At 37.8% G+C, this 22,675-nt stretch overlaps 1 protein-coding gene across 1 annotated transcript in view; it reads left to right on the forward strand.

Moving 5' to 3' along the window:
• Positions 1 to 20,096, forward strand: part of LOC118799138 (potassium voltage-gated channel subfamily B member 2) — a 125,918-nt gene extending 105,822 nt beyond the window's left edge. Inside the window, exon 3 of the mRNA XM_036558856.1 lies at positions 17,178 to 20,096. Coding sequence (XP_036414749.1) covers positions 17,178 to 19,157 — 1,980 coding nt within the window. The 3' untranslated portion in view covers positions 19,158 to 20,096. The remainder of the gene's footprint in view (positions 1 to 17,177) is intronic.
• The last annotated feature ends 2,579 nt before the right edge of the window (positions 20,097 to 22,675 follow it).

Genomic DNA, 22,675 nt, shown 5'->3' on the forward strand with positions numbered 1-22,675 from the left:
GAGTCCGGGTGCTGCCTGCAGTCCAGACCTGTCACCCATTGAAAACATTTGGCACATTATGGACTGAAAAATACAACAAAGGAGACCCTGAACTGCTGAGCAGCTGAAATCCTGTATCAAACAAGAACGGGAAAACATATCACTTTCAGAACTACAGCAGTTGGTCTCCTCAGTTCCCAAACGCTTACAGAGTGTTGTTAAAAGAAGAGGTAATGAAAAACAGTGGTAAACATGCCCCCATCCCAACTTTTTTGAAATGTGTTATTGGCATCAAATTCAAAATGGGTATATATTTTTCAAAAAAACAATTAAATTTCTCAGTTTCAACATTTGATATATTGTCTTTGTACTACTTACAATGAAATATCGGGTTCAAATGATTTGCACATCATTGCATTTTGTTTTTATTTACACTTTGTACAGCGTCCCAACTTTTTTTGGAAATGGGGTTGTATTTGCCATATAAACATTATAAATGAAGCTCAAGTTAAACAATTAAAATACAAGAATATTGTAAGATATGAGCCCTTTAAAGTGATAGTTTGGGCAAAAATCAGATTTACTTAGTCGCTGTTTTTTCCCCAAATGTAGTTGATCAGCCAAGACATGCTCAATGTCTGATGCTTGCACCTTCAGAAAAGAGAGAGTGAAAGAAAGATGCGAAAATGAGAGAGAAAAGAAAAAAAGAAAGGAAAAGAGAGAGAAAGATGAAAGAGAGAAAAAGAGTAAAGGGAGAAAGAGAATGAGAGAGGAAGGGGAAAGAAATATGAGAGATACAGAGAGAGAAGGAAAAAGAAAATGGGGAAAAAAGAGGGAGAAAATGAAAGAGAGAGAACCATAGACAGAAGAGGGAGATTAATGACTGGTAAGTGTGTGTGAATTTGTTATATCATTAAGGTTCCCTCATATCCCATCAGGCCCTGCAGCAGGCGATGATGATGGCCTGTGTGACTAATAGAACCCCAGAGAGAACCGAGGAACCTGCAGGAAAGTGCTGAGTCTCCTCTCTGGAGAACTGCACTTAAAATACTGTAATAACAACAGGGGCAGTGACAGTTACAGGAACACTGCAGCATCTTTCATCCTGATCTGCTGTATCTTTAGAGTACCGTCCATTATGGATATTAACAAATTAAACAAATTAAAAAGTTACAGTACACAGTGCTCTGTAATGACATGCTCATAATTTTGGGACTCGCACTGTAAACAAAATGTAATTAGTTTCTTGTTGCATATTCTGACACCAAAAACCTCTTGAAATCTGACTGATCAAAGTGAGTCAAATATCCAGAGATTTGATATGAAACCACTTGCAAATGTGGCTTGAACAGCACACAGCTGGGAGTCGATCTCAAAAAGGGTCTCCGAGGGGCAGATTTTGCTGCTTCTTTCAAGTGGTATGGCACTAGAATTGTATACAGAATACAAACCAGTGATGGTTTTTTCATTCAAGAAACCTGAAAACTCAACACAAATTTCATTCAGAATTCAGGAATGTTCAGCTTTGCCGACTATAACTGTTTCTGTTTAGAGTGAGTTTATTCATTTTTGGTATTTTGATGTTGAATATTATTTTTATATGCTCGTTTGTAATTGATTGTTATCATTTTATTTAGGCTATTCATTAATTTGCAGGATTTTTCTACACATATTGACCTGCCCCTGCCCACACTGGGCTGGCTAATGCAGGGATGCAGACCTCTAGTCCAGTGTGCCAGTAATCTGCATATGGTTTAAGAAAACAGTAAAGTGCAGTAATATCAGTGCAGGTTATGAGTCGGTCAGGGTGGAGAGCTTTACTGCAGCACATTTAGCCACAGCAGAGACATTAATCTGCAGACACCGGCCAGTGCAGGGAGAGAGGATAGTTCCTATCACATCCGCTCCAATTAACCCCCACAATAACTCAGTACACTTCAAACATTAGCTCCTACCGCAATCTCTCATCAGTGAGCAGCCTGTGTTAAAGGGGCCGTATCATGAAAAAATAAATTTACCCCGTTTAAAATTATTTATTGTTTTTTGATGGAGTATATAAGCTTTATATAAGTTTCAAAATCTACCAGTTCATACAATCCATATAAAGGCACAGTCAGAGGGACGCCCTGATTAATTCTAAGTTTGGAAAATTCATTTAAAAATGAATTAGGAGTGTTTCTGATACATAAACCCACACAAATGACCTCCAGCACAAAAATAAAATGCAGGAAAATGGTAAGCTATGAGTCTTTTAACTAAACAGGCCTCTCTTTTTTATTGTTTGTTTTCATTTCCTGTTTTTTGTGTTAGACCCTAATAATTACAAATATTATATTAGATTTTACCTCAGACTTATACACAAGGGAAGCGCCACAGTTGAGCTGTAAATAATCTTGGCTGGAGTTTTCAATTTAGGAAATTACAAGTATATTATAAATCCTGATGAATGTTTTACTCGTGCGTGTCCAAAGTGACCTTGTATGTGCAGCCTAATATCATTTGAGTTATAGCGACAGTAACTGTAAGTGACACCGACTACCGCCCTGCAGAATGGCGAGATACACCCAGACAAATGAGAAAAATCCACACTAATTATTGATTACATTAGGAAATGTCAAAGAAAATAAAGCACTCTGGGCTTCTGTTAATGAATCCACATTATTTTGTTACATGAAGGCCGAGACATTAGGCATGCAGATATATTACAGTTTCCAGAACGTAGTAACTGGTTCTATTTCCTCAGTTCCACGGGAGAGCATGGCACAATATAACACAGTTTACAATATAACATTCTATTTTATGTTGTTAAACAGGTTCCAGTAGAACATGCTTTTGGACATCTTCTTGTTTTCCCACTGCAGCATCATCTGTGAATTTTCACATCAGACAGATATTTCTCCAGTTTCACCCTGAAGACTGTTTATATACCATAAAAGTAACTTATTTATCATTAGGGTTTTTAATTACTACTCCTATATTATTTTAATCTAACTCTTGGTGGCTGCAGTATAGCACTGTTCAGGGGCAGATAAACAACTTACTTAGAGTACAGCCTCCACATGGTGGAGTAGTTTCAATCCGCAAAGTAGACCTCCAAATCAGAGGAAACCAATATCCCCCCGTATACATATTCAGAATAGTTTATTTTAGGAACATTTTTATTTATTCATAATGAACATGCTAGAGATCATAAGGAACATGCTATATATCATAGGGAACATGCTATAACTCATAGGAAACACACTATAGATCATAGGGAACATGCTATAGATCATAGGGAACATGCTATAACTCATAGGAAACATGCTATAGATCATAGGGAACATGCTATAGATCATAGGGAACATGCTATAACTCACAGGAAACACGCTATAGATCATAGGGAACATGCTATTTATCATAGGGAACATGCTATAACTCATAGGAAACACGCTATAGATCATAGGGAACATGCTATTTATCATTCTAATGTCTAATGCTCTTTTATTTGTGGTTAAAAATAAATTAGCCATGTTTGCATCATTCTAGCAGGCTTTTTAGTGAATGTTCCAACTAGTTAAACCTGCCTGTAAGTTGTTACATTTTCACTGGCTGGAAACAAAGTTTACCTTTTCATCTGTAGCAGAGATGTACTGGCTGTTTGTATTAAAAAAAAAACAACAAAAAAACAATTTTGCTCAAATACTTTTAAAATTATTTAGCAAAAAACAAAATGTGTTAGGTAGTGCCCTGTTCTCCCCTACTTTAAATTACTAAAAATGACTCCTAAATATACTAGTGTGTAATCTTTTTCCTTTTGTCGTCATTAACATTTTATTTTGTCAGCATTTGTTGTGTTAGTTCAGCTCCTGCTGTGCTTCACTGTTGATCATCTCTTACTTTGTAGTTTTAGCATATTATTTTACACCAAAGGGATCCAAAAAAAGAATCTACATAGATACTTATTCTGTAAGAGTTATTCTGTAACATTATTATCCTGTAACATGCTGTAACAGCTGTGATAAGTGTAATGGCTGCACCATTTAAGGTAGAAAGGAAAGACTCTTGCTTGGTCTCTTGTGGAGTGCAGGCATTTGTGTACTCTTCACATTTTTGATAATTGTGGAAAGTCTACCCACCATGAAGTAGGTAAAAAGTCATAAAGTGAAAGTTTTTCTTTTGCCTACATTTTTTTTGGATCAGTTCATGGTGGAGGGATACATGCAGGGCGTTGTGAGGCAAAATAGTCCCCAACGAAAATGTATTTTTTCAGATTTTACCATCGTCAAAATTATATATACAAACTCAGAAGACACATGTAGGTTCACTGGTGGTTTGTCTGGTGAATCTCTACGACCATTTTCTCATGAAACTACTCTGATTGACATCTCAACCACTGAATTATGCCGAAATTGTAAACAAAATTGATGGAATTCTCTTTTAAATAGTGTTTGAGCTGGTACGTTTGTATTTCTACTTTACTTTTACTGCAGTAACAATACTTTTTAGCGGAGGATGGAATTAGAATACTCTTCACACCTCTGACAGTGTCCTCTATAGATTTATCTAATACAAAGTCGATTCTTCTGTTTTTGTTGTTTGTTTTTTCCCGTGCTTTATGGATCAGTGGTTATTTGTTTTGAAGGCCAAATTTTAATGCAGTTGGATGGTTCCCAAGACCTTCCAAAGAAAAAGATGAAGAATTTCCAAAGCCTCTGAAGAAAGGTCACACTGAGGCAGCCATGTCTGACTCAAAAGGATCTGAGAGAGTATCCCCACAGTGGGAATAGAGAGAGGTCAGCAAGCGGCTAAAAGCATCCACACAGTCCATTGGAGATTTTTAAGATGCTTTGCTGCACTTAAGCAATAATGAGGCTCATGAAGGTGAATTCCACTGATTTTTGTATGATTAAATGGTTAAGATGTAACGAAGTCATTCAGAGTGGTTTGGTGTGAAATGCTCTGTTCTAGAAAAACATACTGAGTCAGGAGTCGAGAACCAGATGTCCACCTCTAAAGCTCCCTCACAGAAAGTTATTGCATGAAATGGTTATGAATACACTGCCTGATGTCTGAGGTGTTGTTTTACCGTAGTTTTTGAAGAAAACATGTGTAGGTTAATAGGAAATAGGAAAATAGGTGGAATTCCCCTTTACAGCAAAATTCTATAGTCTTTTCACTTTTCTTTTATTACAGTTATTTTAAATGTACGCATCTGAAAACATGCAAAATGTTTTGACCTCAGATTTCAAATTAAATCACTTTCATTAACCCTGCTGTGGTCAGTCAGCATCAGAGTCAGACGCGTGAGAGACTCCGAGCTGTTGTGGTTTCTGGCTCTCTAACTTTTATAATATCAGGCATGATACATACAAATATCACCGTAGCATTAGCAACACTACAGGCAGTAATACTTGTGACTAAGTTAGCTTAGCATTTCTCATTATTATTCTCATTATTATCTGTTATTATGTAATAAAATAATCCCTGAAGATTATAAACTCCAGTTTTCAGTTTTAATAACTTCAAATTTCTTTGACTGGTTAACACTGGTTATTTTACCTGTTTTCCACAGATCTTACTGTATTTCTGGCATTCACTAATGCAGGTGTGCATTGCCCCAAACACCCTGCTTCACTAAATAGTCCACTGCGCTGAGGATAAGCAAAAGCCCTAATTGTACCTTGCTTGACATGAAGTACCTCCCAAATGTCCAGTATTCCCCCTTACCCTAAATGTAGTCGATCGGCCAAGACACGTTTCATGTCTTAAGTTTGCATTGTTAGTTTTTCACAGGCAACTGAGGCTAATGTAGCTAAGAGGTAATGAAAGCCTCACCAGTTAGCATGGTGCTAACTGCACATCAGACAAAAGTACTAACAGGCTTCAAGTTGTCAACTGTTTTTAGCTATGCTAATATTATTTAGTCCATAGCTGTGTCCAAAACTTTATACTATATGTATTATAATATAACTCTGCACTATACATCATTCTCACACTTCCGCATTTGTTAATGCAGAAGCTTATGGTAGCGTTAAACGACTTCCTGTCATGTTATAAACAATAGCTAAGAATGGTTTGGAATCAATGCTGCTTGCCTAATTGTTCCCTATGATCTAATTCAAGCAAAAGATTAAAAATGCTTGGGTCGAAGATAAATATTACTTTGACTGGCGTTTGCCATCCTGGAAATTATTTCTCAAGGTTTGATTAAAAACCTCGAGAAATAGACCCCTGGCGCCCTATGTATAGGTATGTACATCTAAGTGCTAATTTCTTTAGTCTGTCCTTTTAGGGATGTGGGATGTGGTGTTAAACATAAAGATTCACTCTACTCCTTCTCCACTTTTCAATACAGATTTTTTGCGGAATACATTCCACCATCTGAACGAAGGTGCTTTGACCCTGACCACGTAAAATTCACAGATGCACATTTAAGTGCATTATTTACAATGAGATGCACAGCAGACGCAGCGCACTGAGGTTACTGCGGCAGACGTGCTGGATCATACGAAATTCAAATGTTTTCAACTTTTGCTTTATGTGCTTTAGCCAAGTCAAGATAGCCTTTCATCCATGTAGGAGGAACTGCGGAATCTGCTGTCGCACCATAATGAGCAAACCTGTATGATGCAGTGATTCAGATTTTCTAATGTAGGATATAGTGATTAGGGGATCATTTTGGACACAACATGTGTTTATAGCAAATTATACCAACTCTACACGATCTGAGGCATGATGATTTAGTTTGGTGGTCAATATATCATTAAAATATCATCTGTTTTTATCTATAAAACAGAAAAGGGGGGCAGCTCCAGTTTCATGTATAACTACAGTAACTGTTGTACTGTAAAAAACTATGGAGAAGGCTACTGACAAAACTGGGTACTAACTAAGTAACTTTAAAATTATACAGTAGCTTACCATGGTAAGTGAAGCTATGGTAAGTTTTGCACAGCAGTATTCTCTAAAACTAGGCAAGCAAGTGGTAGAAGTGATTAGTACAAGCAGTCAGCTCCCTCTGTTGGCCAAAACAAGCACAATATGAGACATCTGCCCATCTGTACTGCTACTAGGCCTTTTTTAGGACCTTCTGGTTTGTTTTTAATTCAGAGTTAAAAATGGGGACATTTCCAGGGACAGCTCCAGCCAGGGACAGGCCACTAAATACGGGGACTGTCCCCAGAAGACAGCGGGGGAACCGATCACCATGCTAGTAGCTCCAGGGCTAAAAATAAAGAAGAAAACTTCAGACACCAAACATTTCGTGTTCAACTAGGTAAATTTTATTTTGCCAGAACTATTTCTGAGACACTTGGAAATCAGTAAACAAAGCTGAGCATATTTCACATACGCTTCACTTCACTTGCTAATTAACTTAAACAGTATCAACAGAGTGTGAAATGAAGATGCAGAAAATAAACCATATCTGGAAATGAAACAATTATGTTTGAAAGCAGCATCCATGAAATTGAGGATGAGCAACTTATCTTAAACTATAAAATAATCACTCTTGATCATTGAATTAGAGGAAAATCTTCATTCTGTAAATGAGAATTAGGTAAAAAGGCTTTTTTAGGCTGTTTTTTTTTTAAAACTGGGTTCCATTAAAGTGGCCAGATGTTTCATGCTTCCTTGGCACCAAAAAAAATATATATTTATTATATTCAAATGCGCCAACAACAAAACTCCTGCCAAGCAGAGACTCATGTACATGCGGACAGTGGGTCATGACAAAAAATGAACTTTTTTCACTGGTCCTTTTATTTTATTTTGTTTTGTTGATCATTTTTGAACTCATAAAGCATATTTAATTTTGTATGGTGTTTTATATTTGGCATGTTTTATGATAGCTTTTATCTTCATCTTTAAATGTAAGCTACTTTAGGGTGCCTTTTATCATCTGGCAAGGGACAACAGATGTAAACTAGAAGGGGAAAGTTCGCAAACCACGCTTAAGTTGGCTTGACAAAGCTGTTGCTATATTATCTCAGGCGATTGCTAAGATGCTTTCTAGGCCATTTTTATGGTATTCCAGGTGGTTGCTAATGTGCCACTAAGCCGTTGCCCTATATAAATATAGTATGTATGTGAGTCTGTGTGTACTGTCTTTGATGGGGGTGAGAGATGTTCTTTGTAAGATCATATGTGGCAGGTAATTTAAATTTTCTTGACAATCCACTATTCATTTCTCATGGGTAAGAAATCGTGTTTGACGCTGTATTAATGTATAGTAAAGACTTTGGCCGTAATAAGTCTAATTTCCAAGATAGAAAGTCATCTTGGGCTTAAATGATAATGTTGCAAAATCAGCCACCCCTGATCTTCTGTGTTCCTCTTTCTCCTCTTTTTCTCCATCATAAACCACAGTGTGTCAGAGTACATCTGTGGTTACTGATAGATGTGATTCAGTTTCAGAGATGAATATTTTATAGGGTGTTTAGCAGCATTCGTGTAGCTATAAGGCTGGACTCAGCAGAGCTGGAGAAATAGCTCAATTTGTTTGGTGTAAGTGATGATGCGGGACACTAAACTGGATGACTTCAAGGTGCATCGAGTGTGTAAATGTACAAAGTGGTGGGTCGATATGAGCCTGGCACAGCTCACTCCACAGCATGCCCGTAATGCGCTGTGTACACAATCGATAATCTCTCAAGGTTGACAGACAACTGGTGGTGCTGTCCAGGTCATTTCTCCTGAGCCGCGGGGTGCGGATCAGGATGCAGTTGAATGTGACGAGTGACTGCATGGCGGTTCTCAGTGAAAGCTACTAAAGAGGATGTTAAGCATCTAGGAGTGATAGTATGACTGCAGGAGACAGCTAACATCGTACCGTGCGCATGCTCTAAATTTTTTGCTTACATTTGTGTGAGTTTATGTACCATTAACAGTCATAATTCATTGTTACATGACCATTTTCCAAACTCTCCTTATCTCCTAGAATTAAGCAAATTGTTTCAGTTACTCTGCCTTTAAGACAGATGTATGTCAATGACATCTGTTCTGATTGGCTGTCCTTCACTGTGCCTTGAATGTTCCTTTCAGATGTGTGCATTCTTTGGAAGGCTGTTGCATCCTGACAGCCAGGAACAGCACAAAGTTTAATCGTTTTCCCACAACTTCCATCCCAATTACTCTGCTACAGACTACCTACAGGAGCAACACTCCACATCATTACACATGTAGGATGAATGGTGGGGCTAAACTGCTGTAGGCTGAATGGTGGGGCTAAACTGCTGTAGGCTGAATGGGTGGGACTAAACAGGTATAGGCTGAAAGGCAGGGCTAAACTGTTGTAGAAGGTGGCCTGACTGTAGGCTGGGAGGGCAGGGTTAAACTGCTGTAGGCTGAATGGACAGGGTTAAACCGCTGTAAGCTGAATGGGCGGTCACATGGAAATGTGTCCATGATTATGACATCACAACCATGATGGATTTAAAACGGGTCGCAGTTTAGTTTGCATATATGGATGGTGTGGACTGGAGAGTGTATGATATGTTTTGATGTGGATTGCTGGTCTGTAACACTTTCCTGATGTATGTGCGTAATACTTTACTTGTATGACTAGATGTTGATTATTGCCTATGGAAAGTGATGGAAAGTGAATAGGATGGTTTCATGTTGCATAATAGAGCTCAAAATGAACCCATTTTACATTCTAATCATTTTATTGCAGCGTATGCAGCTGTTTGTGGTAAAAGCCCTCAAAGCTGATTGAGTGTTGGAGAGAGGGAGAGAGAAAGAGAGAGAGAGAGAAAGAGAGAGAGAGAGAGGAGAGAGAGAGAGAGAGAGACTCTTAGGGTGAGTAGTAAATCACCTGAGATTCTGTTAACAGGTAATTATCCTCTTGGCTAAGTCAATCAGCGGACATTCAGCTCTGCCTGTCTGGGCTTATGAGGACAGAGTAAAGCAAAGGACTGTATGTGCACTCTTACGCTAAACAAAAGCATACAGTATATTGCTATCATCTTTCTGCTGTGTCATTTTCCTTTCTACAGCTTCTGTTGTTTTCTAAACAGATTATCCACCAGTTTTCAAAAGTTCTAATAATTTAAAAGTTAAAATGTAAACAACACCAAGAGTGGTTTGGTGTGAAATGCTCTGTTCTAGAGGAACTTGCAGAGTCAAAATTGTTCTAGGCAGAGGTGATAAGAATCAGACATCCACCTCTGAAAGCTCCCTTACATAAAGAGATATTCTGTCTATTTCTAATTATGTCTTAGTTTGCAACAGTGCAAAACGTGTAAAACCGCACCAAGGTCTCTATAAGCATGCCTAGCATTGCTGCCCTTATTTTAGGCCTTTATAATGTGGAGGGATAGCAGGTGTTGTGTTTGTATTGTGCAGTGACTTTGAAGAGTGAACAGAAGGATCAGGCTCAGATTTCTGATTTCTCCGTAAGGCGGAGGGGGGGGACGTTTTTTAATGTGCACACAGTACTATTAATACAAATAAACACTAAGACTATGAGAGAGTACAGTGTTTAAACTGTCCATCTGGGAAGTAAATGTGTCTTTGCCTGTAAAAAACAGTATATAACAAATAAGCATAAATACAGCAGTCAGTATGTGTGTTGTTTTCAGTATAAAAATCTGATTTAATTTAATGATAGATTGATTAGATAAACCAGATATTGGACGGTCGCTGTAAACACTGGACTTTCTCGAGGAGAGATTGGAAATGCTTAACACACTCACATACAGAACAATCACAATGGATTATTCATGTATTTATTTGTATTTATTCTAGTGCTTGGACAGTAAACAATTAGAGCTTCACTGCACTCCATTTCTTCTTCCTCGTCATGTTCTCAGTGTTAAATAAAAAAAACACACTGGACTTGATGTGAAGGTTGCGGTGTGTTAAATCTGTAAAATCTACTGGATGTGTAGACCTCAGGATGATTAAATATTGAACTATATTTTAGCATGAAGAATTCTGTTTCTGATGCCATTTCAGCCTTGAGCTTGCACTCCTGTGAGACAGTCACTGCTGTGTTTGTGAGTGCTAACGCATTCAAAAAGGAAAGAAAATATGATAAAGTGTACTTACTAATTTCATGGCTGTTATAGATAATTATCAATGAACCCATAAGTGGCCTAATTTAAATAGTTTGCTTGTTCCAGAACACAAATGGAATTCTTACTGCCAAGATAACTAGACTTTTTGCACAGCACTATATATGCCAGACTCACAGTTTGGTGATTTTCCTGCTGATATTTCCCCATCCCTGGCGTATGAGGTTTGCAGAGTAGTGCATGAAAGTTTGAGATGAATTGATTGATTGACTGGAACTCAGTTTTAATTGGTTCTGATAAGAAAGTTTAGTAAGTGTAATCCTCAGCACATGGTGTATCTAAGTATTGTTTAGATGAAGGACACTCCTTGGCTTTAGTCCAGAACAGCCTTGGTCAAAAGTAAAGAGTGAGACAGCAGGTCATGTCCTCAAAACTTCAACTGAGCCATACACGGCTGATGGGTCACACTGCTAATAGGTTTACACTAAGCACTCATCAGCACACTTTTTTAACCATGATCACTCTCACTGCATTAAATGTAGAACAGTAGAAACTCTTGGTGAGGAAATTACCTGCATTATCTCATTCAATGAAGAACTGCTGAGGTCATTTTTTTAGCCAAAAATGGTTGAAAGTGGTACTTTCTGTGGCCGAAAGTAAAAAAGGCCAAATATTTTGGCCGAAAACAAAAAATTAAATAGGACTGCAACTAAGCATCAAAATCTGACATTTTACAAATTATTTTAACGATAATCAAAACAAGACACAGTGACTAAAAGCACTATTTGTTTTTGCTTTCTGTGCCGGTCAGCAGAGACGTATTCAAACAGTTTGATCAGCAGATCAACAATGAAAATATCAGCCATGTGTAACTGTTTCACGGTTTCTACAAGAAACATTAGGCACAAGATTTATAATCTCTGTTCAGTTTCGAGAGCACCTTAAAAAACCCAACTTGATACACAGAATACGGCAAAGACATGAAGTCTGCTGTGCTGAGAATGGTAAATAATATCTGATCAGCGGTGGTCCTATGGTGGTCTCTTTCCATTAATGAATGGTAAAGAGGGGACCAGTAACAGATGAGCCAAAGTCTGTAATTGCAAACCTACAAAGTGCACCCATATGGTGGGTGTTTCTAATAAACTGGCCACTTTTATATGTTATACATGTATATATTATCCTACCTCCCAGTAACTATCCTGCAATCACAACAGTTACAAATATTAGAGGGAGAACTGAGGCATCAGAGCTGGAAATGCGCTCTTTAAAATGACCTGTATTATACCAAAGGTGACAGAGACAGAGTCACTGTAGATTTGCCTCATTAGCATTCGTTCTCCTACAGAACGTTTCTTCCACCCATTAGAGCCATGAGTGGAAAGCAAGCTTCTCTCTGCCATACTGACCTTCAGAAAGGGAACAACAGGGCTGTATTTGAGGGGGAATGCCATCCTCCCTCAGTCAAAAACAGCCATCCCCCTTTTCCGTCCCATTTGGATTGATGTGATATAACTTAATAACTCTATTATCAGTTTTTTCATTCCATCCAGGTGTGAGATTTCCACACTGCCAGAGTTCTTCATGTAAGATAAGCAGGCTCTGAACAGAGCAGATCATGCACACTTACAGAAGAGGTTTTTATGAAGAATTGGATGTGTTCACTGTTCGCTGGTTTTGCTATATAATATAGTAATAACAAATGCTGTGCTGCACTAAATCTGATTAAACAGAGCTAATTATGTTCTCTTTGTAATGAAACATGAGGTTGGTGTACTGTAAGCACTGATGATATACACCATATACTCAGAAAAGCATATTTTGGCATAATTTATCATAATGATGATACATATCTTCATATTGCCCACCTTGAATTAATAGGACAATGTAAATTTGTGTATTTTGGATGAAGGATTCCTATGCGTAGAGTAGAGATGCATTCAAATAAGCATGGCGAACACATTTATATCCATATCTGAAATTTTAAATCTGGTCCATTTGCTTGTTTTGAGCACAAATCTCAAGAAATTTTTAAATTTAAAGACCTCATATCACAGAAAACTTAATTTTTCATTAGAAGAATCTAATGTAGTATGGAAATATTGCTAAAGTTTCAAAATGTATTGTTCACTCCCAGCTCCATATGAAGTTAATCTGTGAAGCCTTTTCAGCCTTCATACATTTAGCTCCTCCCACTCACACTGTTTCCACCTGGACTGCTTTTTCAGGGAGGCACAATACAAGGCAAATCAGAACAGAGCTCAAAACAGAGCACCAGTCTTACCGGCACAGTAACCACAGCACGTTTAATTCTAAGCGATAAAGAGAGGTTGGAAAACGGTCATGTAAAAATTAATTATGACCATTTTTGGTTCCTCAAAAATGTCATAAGTGGACCTCAGGAAAATAAATACAACCCCATTTCCAAAAAAGTTGAGACGCTGTGTAGAATGTAAATAAAAAATAAGATGCAATTATGTGCAAATCATGTAAACCATATTTTTTTTAAAGAAAAATACTACAAAGACAACAAATCAAATGTTGAAACTGAGAAATTTTAAATTTGATGCCACCAACACATTCCAAAAAAGTTGGGACAGGGGCATGTTTACCACTGTGTTACATCACCTCTTCTTTTAACCACACTCTGTAAGCGGTTGGGAACTGAGGAGACACTGCTGTAGTTTTAAACAGTGAGATGTTTTTCGTTCTTGTTTGATATAGGATTTCAGCTGCTCAACAGTTCGGGATCTCTTTTGTCATATTTTCATTTCATAACGCGGAAATTTTTTTCAGTGATGGCAGGTCTGGACTGCAGACAGGTCAGTTTAGCACTCAGACTCTTTTAATATGGAGCAATGCTGTTGTAATACATGCAGAATGTGGTTTGACACTGTCTTGCTGAAGTAAGCGAGGCCTTCCCTGAAAAAGACGTCATCTGGATGGCAGCACATGTTGCCAAAACATGTATATATCATTCAGCATTAATGGTGCCTTCACAGATGTGCATGTCACCCATGCCATGTGCACTAATGCACCCCTGTACCATCATGAATACTGGCTTTTGAACTGTGTACTGATAACAAGCTGAGTGGTCTTTAACCAGGAGGACACAGCGTCCATGATTTCCAAAAAGAATAGATTTGTCAGACCACAGGACACTTTTCCACCTCCCCTCAGTCCATTTTAAATGAGCTCAAGCCCAGAGAAGGTGGCAGCGTTTCTGGTTCCTGTTTATATATGGTTTCTTCTTTGCATTTTAGAGTTTTAACTTGCATTTGTGGATGCAGTGATGAACTCTGTTCAGAGACAGCGCTTTTCAGAAGTGTCCATGCAGTGAGTCCATGCAGTGATTTCCACTACAGAATCATGCCTGTATTTAATGCAGTGCCACCTGAGGGCCCAAAGATCACAGCCAGCAAATCCTGTTTTTTGGCCTTATCCCTTACATACAGAGATTTCTCCAGAGTCTTTGAATCTTTTAATGTTATCATGTACCATAGATGATGAAAAGCAAAAGTTCTTTGCCATATTACGTTCTTGAATTGTTGCACTATTTGATTGTGCAGACTTTCCAGAGTGGTGAACTCCTCCTCATCTTTACTTCTGAAAGACTCAGCCTCTCTGGGAAGCTCTTTTATACCCAATCATGTATATGACCTGTTGCCAATCAATCACCAGGTGTTTTTTTTTTACCATTACACAACTTTACCAGCCTTTTGTTGCCCCCATCCCAACGTTGTTGGCATCAAATTCAAAATGGGCATATAGTTTTCAAAAAAAAGGATAAAAAGTCTCAGTTTCAACATTTGATTTTCTGATACTTTGTTCTGTTGTTATTGACTAGAGTAGAATTTCGCTGCTGTAAAGTGCACAGCTCTTTTAGCAGAAGCTGTGCTGCACTTTAGGAAATGATGCATTAGTGTGCGGTATTGCATGCAGCAAGAATCAATATTGGTAAAGAAAGGCTAATGAGGTAGATCCGTTATTCTCTCTGCCTGCTGAGAGTGAGGCAGATATCATAATAATGTAAAAATGTTAATCATCAACTGTACCCTGGTTCAAAGCAACACAACACAAGACAAAGCAGAGTGTGAGATGCCAGAAACCTTCTTCTAGTGGCGTACCACTACATGAAAAAAACATTCATTTCCTCAACAGAACTTCTGAAGCATTTTCATTTTGAGGAGGATAGAAAAGATATTCACACGTAATAGCTCCTCAGCAGGAGCCTGAATTCACTCAGACCCCCCCAACGGCTGTGATGAAGGTGATCGGTGCTTCGTATTGAATAAACCCCAAATTACACCTGCAGGGAGAGGATAAGCCGTGATAGCAGCAGATCAATAAAAGGGCAATAAGGTCTCCTCAAGCTCACTCCTCATTTTCGGTCATTTACTGAACAGGGAGCTTTGTCACTTCATTATAGCGCATGTTTAATATTCATACTGTGTTGGTCTAAAGTGACCTATGGTCTAATATGAAGTTTAAAGCAGCCAAAGAGTTTCTTTGTTTGTATTGTTCCATTATTTATCTCTTCCGTTGTACATAAGTGGTCCACAAAGGATAGAATTTAATCTTTTTGATTTTAAAAATATGGCTTTTTTGTTTGTCAACTTTTGCTTATTTTTTGGCACCAAAAAAATGCAAAATGTAAATAAAAACAAAATGCAATGATGTGTAAGTCATTTAAACCCTATATTTAATTGAAAATACTACAAAGACAACATATCAAACATATGCCCATTTTGAATTTGATGCCAACAACACATTCCAAAAAAGTTGGGTGGGGGCAACAAAAGACTGGTAAAGTTGTGTAATGCTAAAAAAACACCTGGTGATTGATTGGCAACAGGTCAGTAACATGACTGGGTATAAATGAGCTTCCCAGAGAGGCTGAGTCTTTTAGAAGTAAAAATGAGGAGGAGTTCACCACTGTGTGAAAGACTGCACGATCAAATAGTGCCACAATTCAAGAGTAACGTTTCTCAACATAAAACAGCAAAGAACTTTTGCTTTTCATCATCTACGGTACATAATATCATTAAAAGATTCAGAGAATCTGGAGAAATCTCTGTATGCAAGGGACAAGACCAAAAACCAATATTTGCTGGCCATGATCTTTGGGCCCTCAGGCGGCACTACATTAAAAACAGACATGATTCTTAGAGGAAATCACTGCATTTCCCAAATGCTTACAGAGTGTTGTTAAAAGAAGAGGCGATGCAGCACAGTGATAAACATGCCCCTGCCCCAGGTTTTTTGGAATGTGTTGTTGGCATCAAATTCAAAATGGGCATATATTTTTCAAAAAACAATGAAATTTCTCAGTTTCAACATTTGATTTGTTGTATTTGTACTATTTTCCTTCAAAAATATGTTTTACACGATTTGCACATAATTGCATTCTATTTTTATTTACATTCTGCACAGCGTCGCAACTTTTTTTGGAAATGGGGTTATACATATAGTGTACACATACCCATATGTGCATTCCCCTATTACATACCCGACATGGATCATTCTACTGAATTGGGTCAGAGTTGATAACACATTTCGGACTTTTAACCAACTTGGACATTCCATTTTGTCACAACCAAAACAATCATAACACTACCAAAACTTTACCAAATATTTTGGTAGTGACTGTTTTGACTGTTTAGCTAATTTTGAGCATAACTCAAAAACTCTTTACATGACTAGCAAACACTAGCAATATATATATATATATATATATATCTGTGTGTGTGTGTGTGTGTGTGTGTGTGTGTGTGTGTGTGTGTGTCTTTTTCTCAGCAGTAAGTGATTTTTTGCTCGTAATACCACCAAATATTATTACAATAAACAGAGATAAACAAAAACAGTAAAAAAATGTACAATGATGTTGTCTTTTTTTCAATTAAGTAGTTATGTTGTGAGCTCGTTTGAGAACAAATAGTTCCAGATTTCTCCTGAATCAAAATCAATTGGTATAAATCAATTCTGTCAGGTGCCCAAAACTTTCGCACAGTATGTGGCATACATGTTGGCATTGCCTCAAAGATGTTTCATTTATTTGTATTTACTATACTAAACAACAATATGCAGTTTACGAAGGCATTATGTGTACAAATGTTTAGTCTTGCATTATGTCTGTTGCTTATTTTAAGACAAATTTAAAATACAAACATAAATTAATGTTTTTATGTCTCTCTTTTGCAGATACTGGCCATCATTTCCATCCTGTTCATCATCCTGTCAACTATTGCATTGTCCCTGAACACCTTGCCTGAACTCCAAGAGACAGATGAGTTTGGCCAACCCAACGATAATCCTCAACTTGCACATGTTGAAGCAGTATGCATCGCATGGTTCACAATGGAGTACCTCTTGCGCTTCCTGTCTTCACCAAACAAGTGGAAATTCTTCAAAGGGCCATTGAATGTCATTGACTTATTAGCCATATTACCTTACTATGTCACTATTTTTCTTACCGAGTCAAACAAAAGTGTGCTGCAGTTCCAGAACATGCGGAGAGTGGTGCAGATATTCCGCATCATGAGAATATTGAGAATCTTGAAACTGGCCAGGCATTCGACTGGACTGCAATCCCTTGGATTCACCCTTCGACGCAGTTACAATGAGCTTGGCTTGCTCATACTGTTCCTGGCGATGGGAATTATGATATTTTCAAGCTTGGTGTTCTTTGCAGAGAAAGACGAGGACGCCACAAAATTCACGAGCATCCCAGCTTCATTTTGGTGGGCTACCATCACCATGACAACAGTTGGCTATGGAGATATTTATCCGCAGACTCTACTTGGCAAAATAGTTGGTGGACTTTGTTGTATCGCTGGTGTACTGGTCATTGCCTTACCGATTCCCATCATCGTAAACAACTTCTCAGAGTTCTATAAGGAGCAGAAACGTCAGGAGAAAGCCATCAAGCGAAGAGAGGCCTTAGAACGGGCAAAGAGGAACGGCAGCATTGTTTCTATGAACCTGAAAGATGCCTTTGCTAGAAGCATGGAGCTAATGGATGTTGTAGTAGAGAAAAATGAAGACAAACCTTCAATGGATAACCACCTGTCACCAAGCAGGTGGGGCATTCCCAAGCGTACAACCTCGGATGCCAGCCTGAGGTCTTTAAAGAAGAAGTCTCTAGAAAGTTCATCACAAGAGTGTATCAAGACCTCAAGCCCACAGCACCTCAATGCTCAGAAACTGGAGGAGATGTACAACCAGATGACTAAGGCTCAGTCCTTCTCAGATCTCAACACAACGGCGTCAACAGAACCTGCGGAGGAGCCAAAACAGGAGGTGGAGTTAGAGATGAAAGACATGCCAGAACCTCAACCCAAGGAAAGAGCCATCCCGGATGTAAGAAGCATATCAAGTGTGGACAGCTTTGCAAGCTGCACTGCTGAATTCGGAGAGGCTGATAAGTCAGTTCCCCCTCCGGGTACAGCAGTCCAGTTTCAGCAAAGATATCCTGAAGTGCCTCCATTTGTCGAGGTCAAACAGTTGATGCCATGCAACACGGCGAAAAATGCAGAAGGTCCGTCAGAAAGTAACCAGTTTGAGCTTGAACAGGACAACCAACCCAGCATCCAGGAATCTTCCAGAGAGGACAGTGAGAACTTTGCTCAGTTTGTAGAGAATACCAGAAGTTGCTTGCAAGGCACAAACCCAGCTAAGATGAAGAGCCTCAAAGTAAACTTCTTAGAAACTCTTGAAGAAGCTCCTTTGACGCCACCCAACACTTCTTCGCCTCAGGATATTAGCAGCAGTCTCCTGGAGGACGACTCTCCAGATGGAGAATCTTCTCCTCTCTTTTCAGATTCAGAACCACTGGCCACGATCCCGGAGGAAGGTCTAGTCCTTTCCCCGATAGTCCTGGCCGGTGATTTCCATCCGGAACAGACTGCATTGCTCTTGCCAGATGATGGGGAACCACAGGGTTTCCATCAGTCTGCAGATAACCACGAGGAGAAACATCTCATGGAAGTGGCGGGCGCCGCCGTTCCTTTGCCCAAGCTTTCTTCACAGAACTGCACTCAGGATGTGGTCAGCGATAACGGGCAGGACAAGCCAGACAGTAACCAAAGTGGACACAAGGTAGAGAATCACATGTTTACACCAGAGATACATCTAATGCCAGGAGACGGCAATCTCTCGCCAACCTGTGAAACCAGCATGTGACTGCGGAGGGTGGAAGCTGAGTGACAAAAAAGAGACACAGATGTGCAGTGATAGAGAGATTTTGCATGGCATGAAAAGTCCCTTTTAACTGTGTCATTGTCTATAGAAAACAGTGTCCTTGCAGACAAGACTGGTGGAGAATGCGGGCAGAAAAAGGAGGAAGCTCATTCAGAGCATATTTATCCAACATGAACATACTGCTGACGTGACAATACATTTGAACTTCATTTTATTTTATAGCAACAATGAGAAATGCAGAGGGGGACAAATCTTGAAAAGCATGCATAAAAAATGTAATTTTACGGTGCTTAGTTTGCTGAAAGCGCTCCACTGTAAATACAGAGAGGACTATGGTAAAGACAATGCACATAGCCACAGAAGACAAAAGAAATGTCAAACTCACAGGAAATATTGTGCTTCAAAGACTGAAGGGTCAGTTCCAAAATAGTGACATACTGAAACATATCATTAGGCTACTTAACATGGAAATGCAATGTGTACCATGACAAAGATGTCTTTTTTATTTTGTTCAGGTTGAAGTATAGTCTGTAATTAGGGCTGGGTATTGTTCAAAGTTTTTCGATGCTGATACAGATACCTAGACTTTGACACTGATTCCTGAATTCGACACCTTTATTTAAATCCAACAAATATTCAGATTAAAGTCAAAAAGTCAGCTGTAGTAAGGGTGTCTGTTTGCTATTTGTATTTGTACACTAATGTTCAAAAGTTTGGAATCACTTTATTGATTTTATTACTTTATTACTTTATTACTCTTTATTACTCATTTTTGCTATTTTCTATACAGCGACAACTTACAGTCAACAGTGCAATCCAGGTTTAAATACTCTAAGCTAGACAACAGAAGATATTTTTAGATTTCCTGTTCAATATTTCACATAATTTAGCTGCAAGAAAAATTCAAGGATACATATTGTATACTGTAAGTATTTGTCTGTAGGATATCTGCCTCATGATATACTATTCTATATATTCATTTTCAGCATATTTCAGAATAATTTTAGAATCATCTACAGTTCTCATCAAAGTTCTGGACACATCTAACATTTCATAATTTTGTCTGTTTATTTTTTATTATGTCATTTTGTATTTGACAGTCTCCTGCCAGGGTTGTTATCATTAGTAAAACTATTATTAAAAACATTACAAATGAAAAAAAAGACAATTTTGTGAATTTTTAGTCTTTTCAGTGCATGAATGACAGTCCTGATGTGGTCTTCTGTGTCAAACCTTGAATACACAGCAGATGCCGCTGTCCTTGCACAACCTAGCTAAGTATACTGTTTTTGTTGTTTTCTGTTCTATCTCATCAGAAAAGAGACTAATTTGGAATTTCACCCCAATTTCTGTCAAAATATTCACAATGATAGTAATAAATAAAACCTAAATTTCACTAATGAAATGTCCAAAACTATGCTCTGCTTCCTATTAATTATTTATAATTATATAAAGTTACCTAAGACACCCAATTATCACAATAATTTTAGACAATTTTATAAAACCAAACTGTTTTTATATAATTGAAAACAGTGATTCCAAACTTTTTGAACCAAACTGTACTTGCATGCAAAATAAAAGTGGGTGTGGCTTTTTGGGCATCCCTGGACTAAATCCATGTTTGTTTGATTTTCTAAGTGAAAATACGTTAACACACCCTGTGCAGAGAACACACTTCTGCTGACTGTTTATTTACTGATTTTAACAAATAACAAATAAACAGTCCATAAAATGTGGGCTGTGCAAAATTATGGCACTTTTTATATTCTTTGTCTTATTTCCTCCAGTATGTCAAATATTAGAAATTTGTAGAATTTTGTGCTAAAGTTTGCAGAAAATGCCTTTTTTTCAGTTTGTTCACTTATTTTCACTTAGAAAATAAACAATTTAGACAGCAATCTAGATTTTGGAACAAGTGTGATTGAAGTAATTTGTTCGGTACCATAAAAGTGTAGAACATCGATACCCAGCCCTATCTGTAATATTAACAGAATTGTTTGTTTGCCTAGTACTTGGTTAGCTATTCAAGTTAACATCATTTACCACGTAGACTTAATGACCAGAAGTGTGGTGAAGGACCACGCCACTTGCCTATGATATCCAGAACAGTACCTATTTATGTAGCTACCAAACAAAAACAACAATTATTAATCAGTAAACTACAACATTAGTAGTAGATCACAAAGTTACAATGGTGATACCTAGATTAGCAAAGTTACCTTTAAAATTAGCTTTAAAATACAAAGTCTCGTGGCCTAATTTTGACTCTGTAACTAAGAAATGGGCCACATGCATGCACGTCTTAACGTAGTTTTACGGCTCAAAAGCACAACAGTCAATTAAAAACATAGTGGCTTGCAAGTAGAAGGTTAATATTTATCATCAATCAGCCCAGCAAACAAGTTAGTAGCTCTGGTCATTAAATCTTGCATATGATTTTCACACGTTTTTCTTTTATTATTCAAAAATAGCAGTGAGAAGTGACATTATACTTGTCGGAGGACCAAAAAAGCACGTTTTTGATTTACACATCGTCTTCATATCTACTGAAACATGAATTATTTCACTGTAATTTCACACATACACAGTTCTTTTGTCTCTTGGCTTCAAAACGATCCGTTTTTAAGATCATTTTACATATTGGACTGTGAATATAACATTATATCATGTTGTGCTGAGGTGATTTCAGTCAAACCTAAGCCCAAAGTTTTATTTTATACTATTGTTTTCTGTCACACGGAGAGAATATTTGTTTTATGTTGCCTTTATTGAAATATTGCTGCGTTTTTCTTGCTTTGTGGCGATCAGCCGAACTCTGTGTTGTGTTCTTGAAGGTTACGAAGGTAAGCAAAGTGGAAGAAATGCGAGCAGGATATATATATATATATATATATATATATATATATATATATATATGTATATATATATATATGTATATATATATATATATATAAAAGACCTCACAGTTTCAGGATAGATGGTGGAAAGTGCAATACAGCATACTGCAATCTATGCAGGCCAAGAATTATGGCACTTTATTTACAGTCCAATGGATTTGTAAGTGTACAGGCAGAAACTACACTTGTATTTTTCAGATTATATATCTTTAATATTTGAAAACAGTGTTACTACCGCTCAAAAATGACTCTTTCACATTTTACAGCAGTATTGTGCTGCGGCTGTTCCTTATAAATACAAATAACCTTCAAATCCAGTCCTGCTTTTGGAAAAAGTATTATCAGATTTGGCCTTTTTAATTGTGTAAAAAAACAGGTCAGGATGTGAAAGCGATCTAAATGGCCGCACACAAAGTATTTTACGTTTTGTGAATTGCCGCCGATGATGATAATTCTATTTTTTCTAAAACCAAAAAGCGAGCACGACCACGTTTTCCTGCCATATGGTGGTTGAAATGATGTGTGCCTGTTCATAAAGTGGTTTATGAGGAGGCCGCACATCATTCTGCTTTGTTCGTATAGCACTGTACAGAAAATTCTACT

The sequence above is a fragment of the Colossoma macropomum genome, unplaced genomic scaffold (genome assembly GCF_904425465.1).
Source record: "Colossoma macropomum unplaced genomic scaffold, Colossoma_macropomum, whole genome shotgun sequence".
NCBI lineage: Eukaryota > Metazoa > Chordata > Actinopteri > Characiformes > Serrasalmidae > Colossoma > Colossoma macropomum.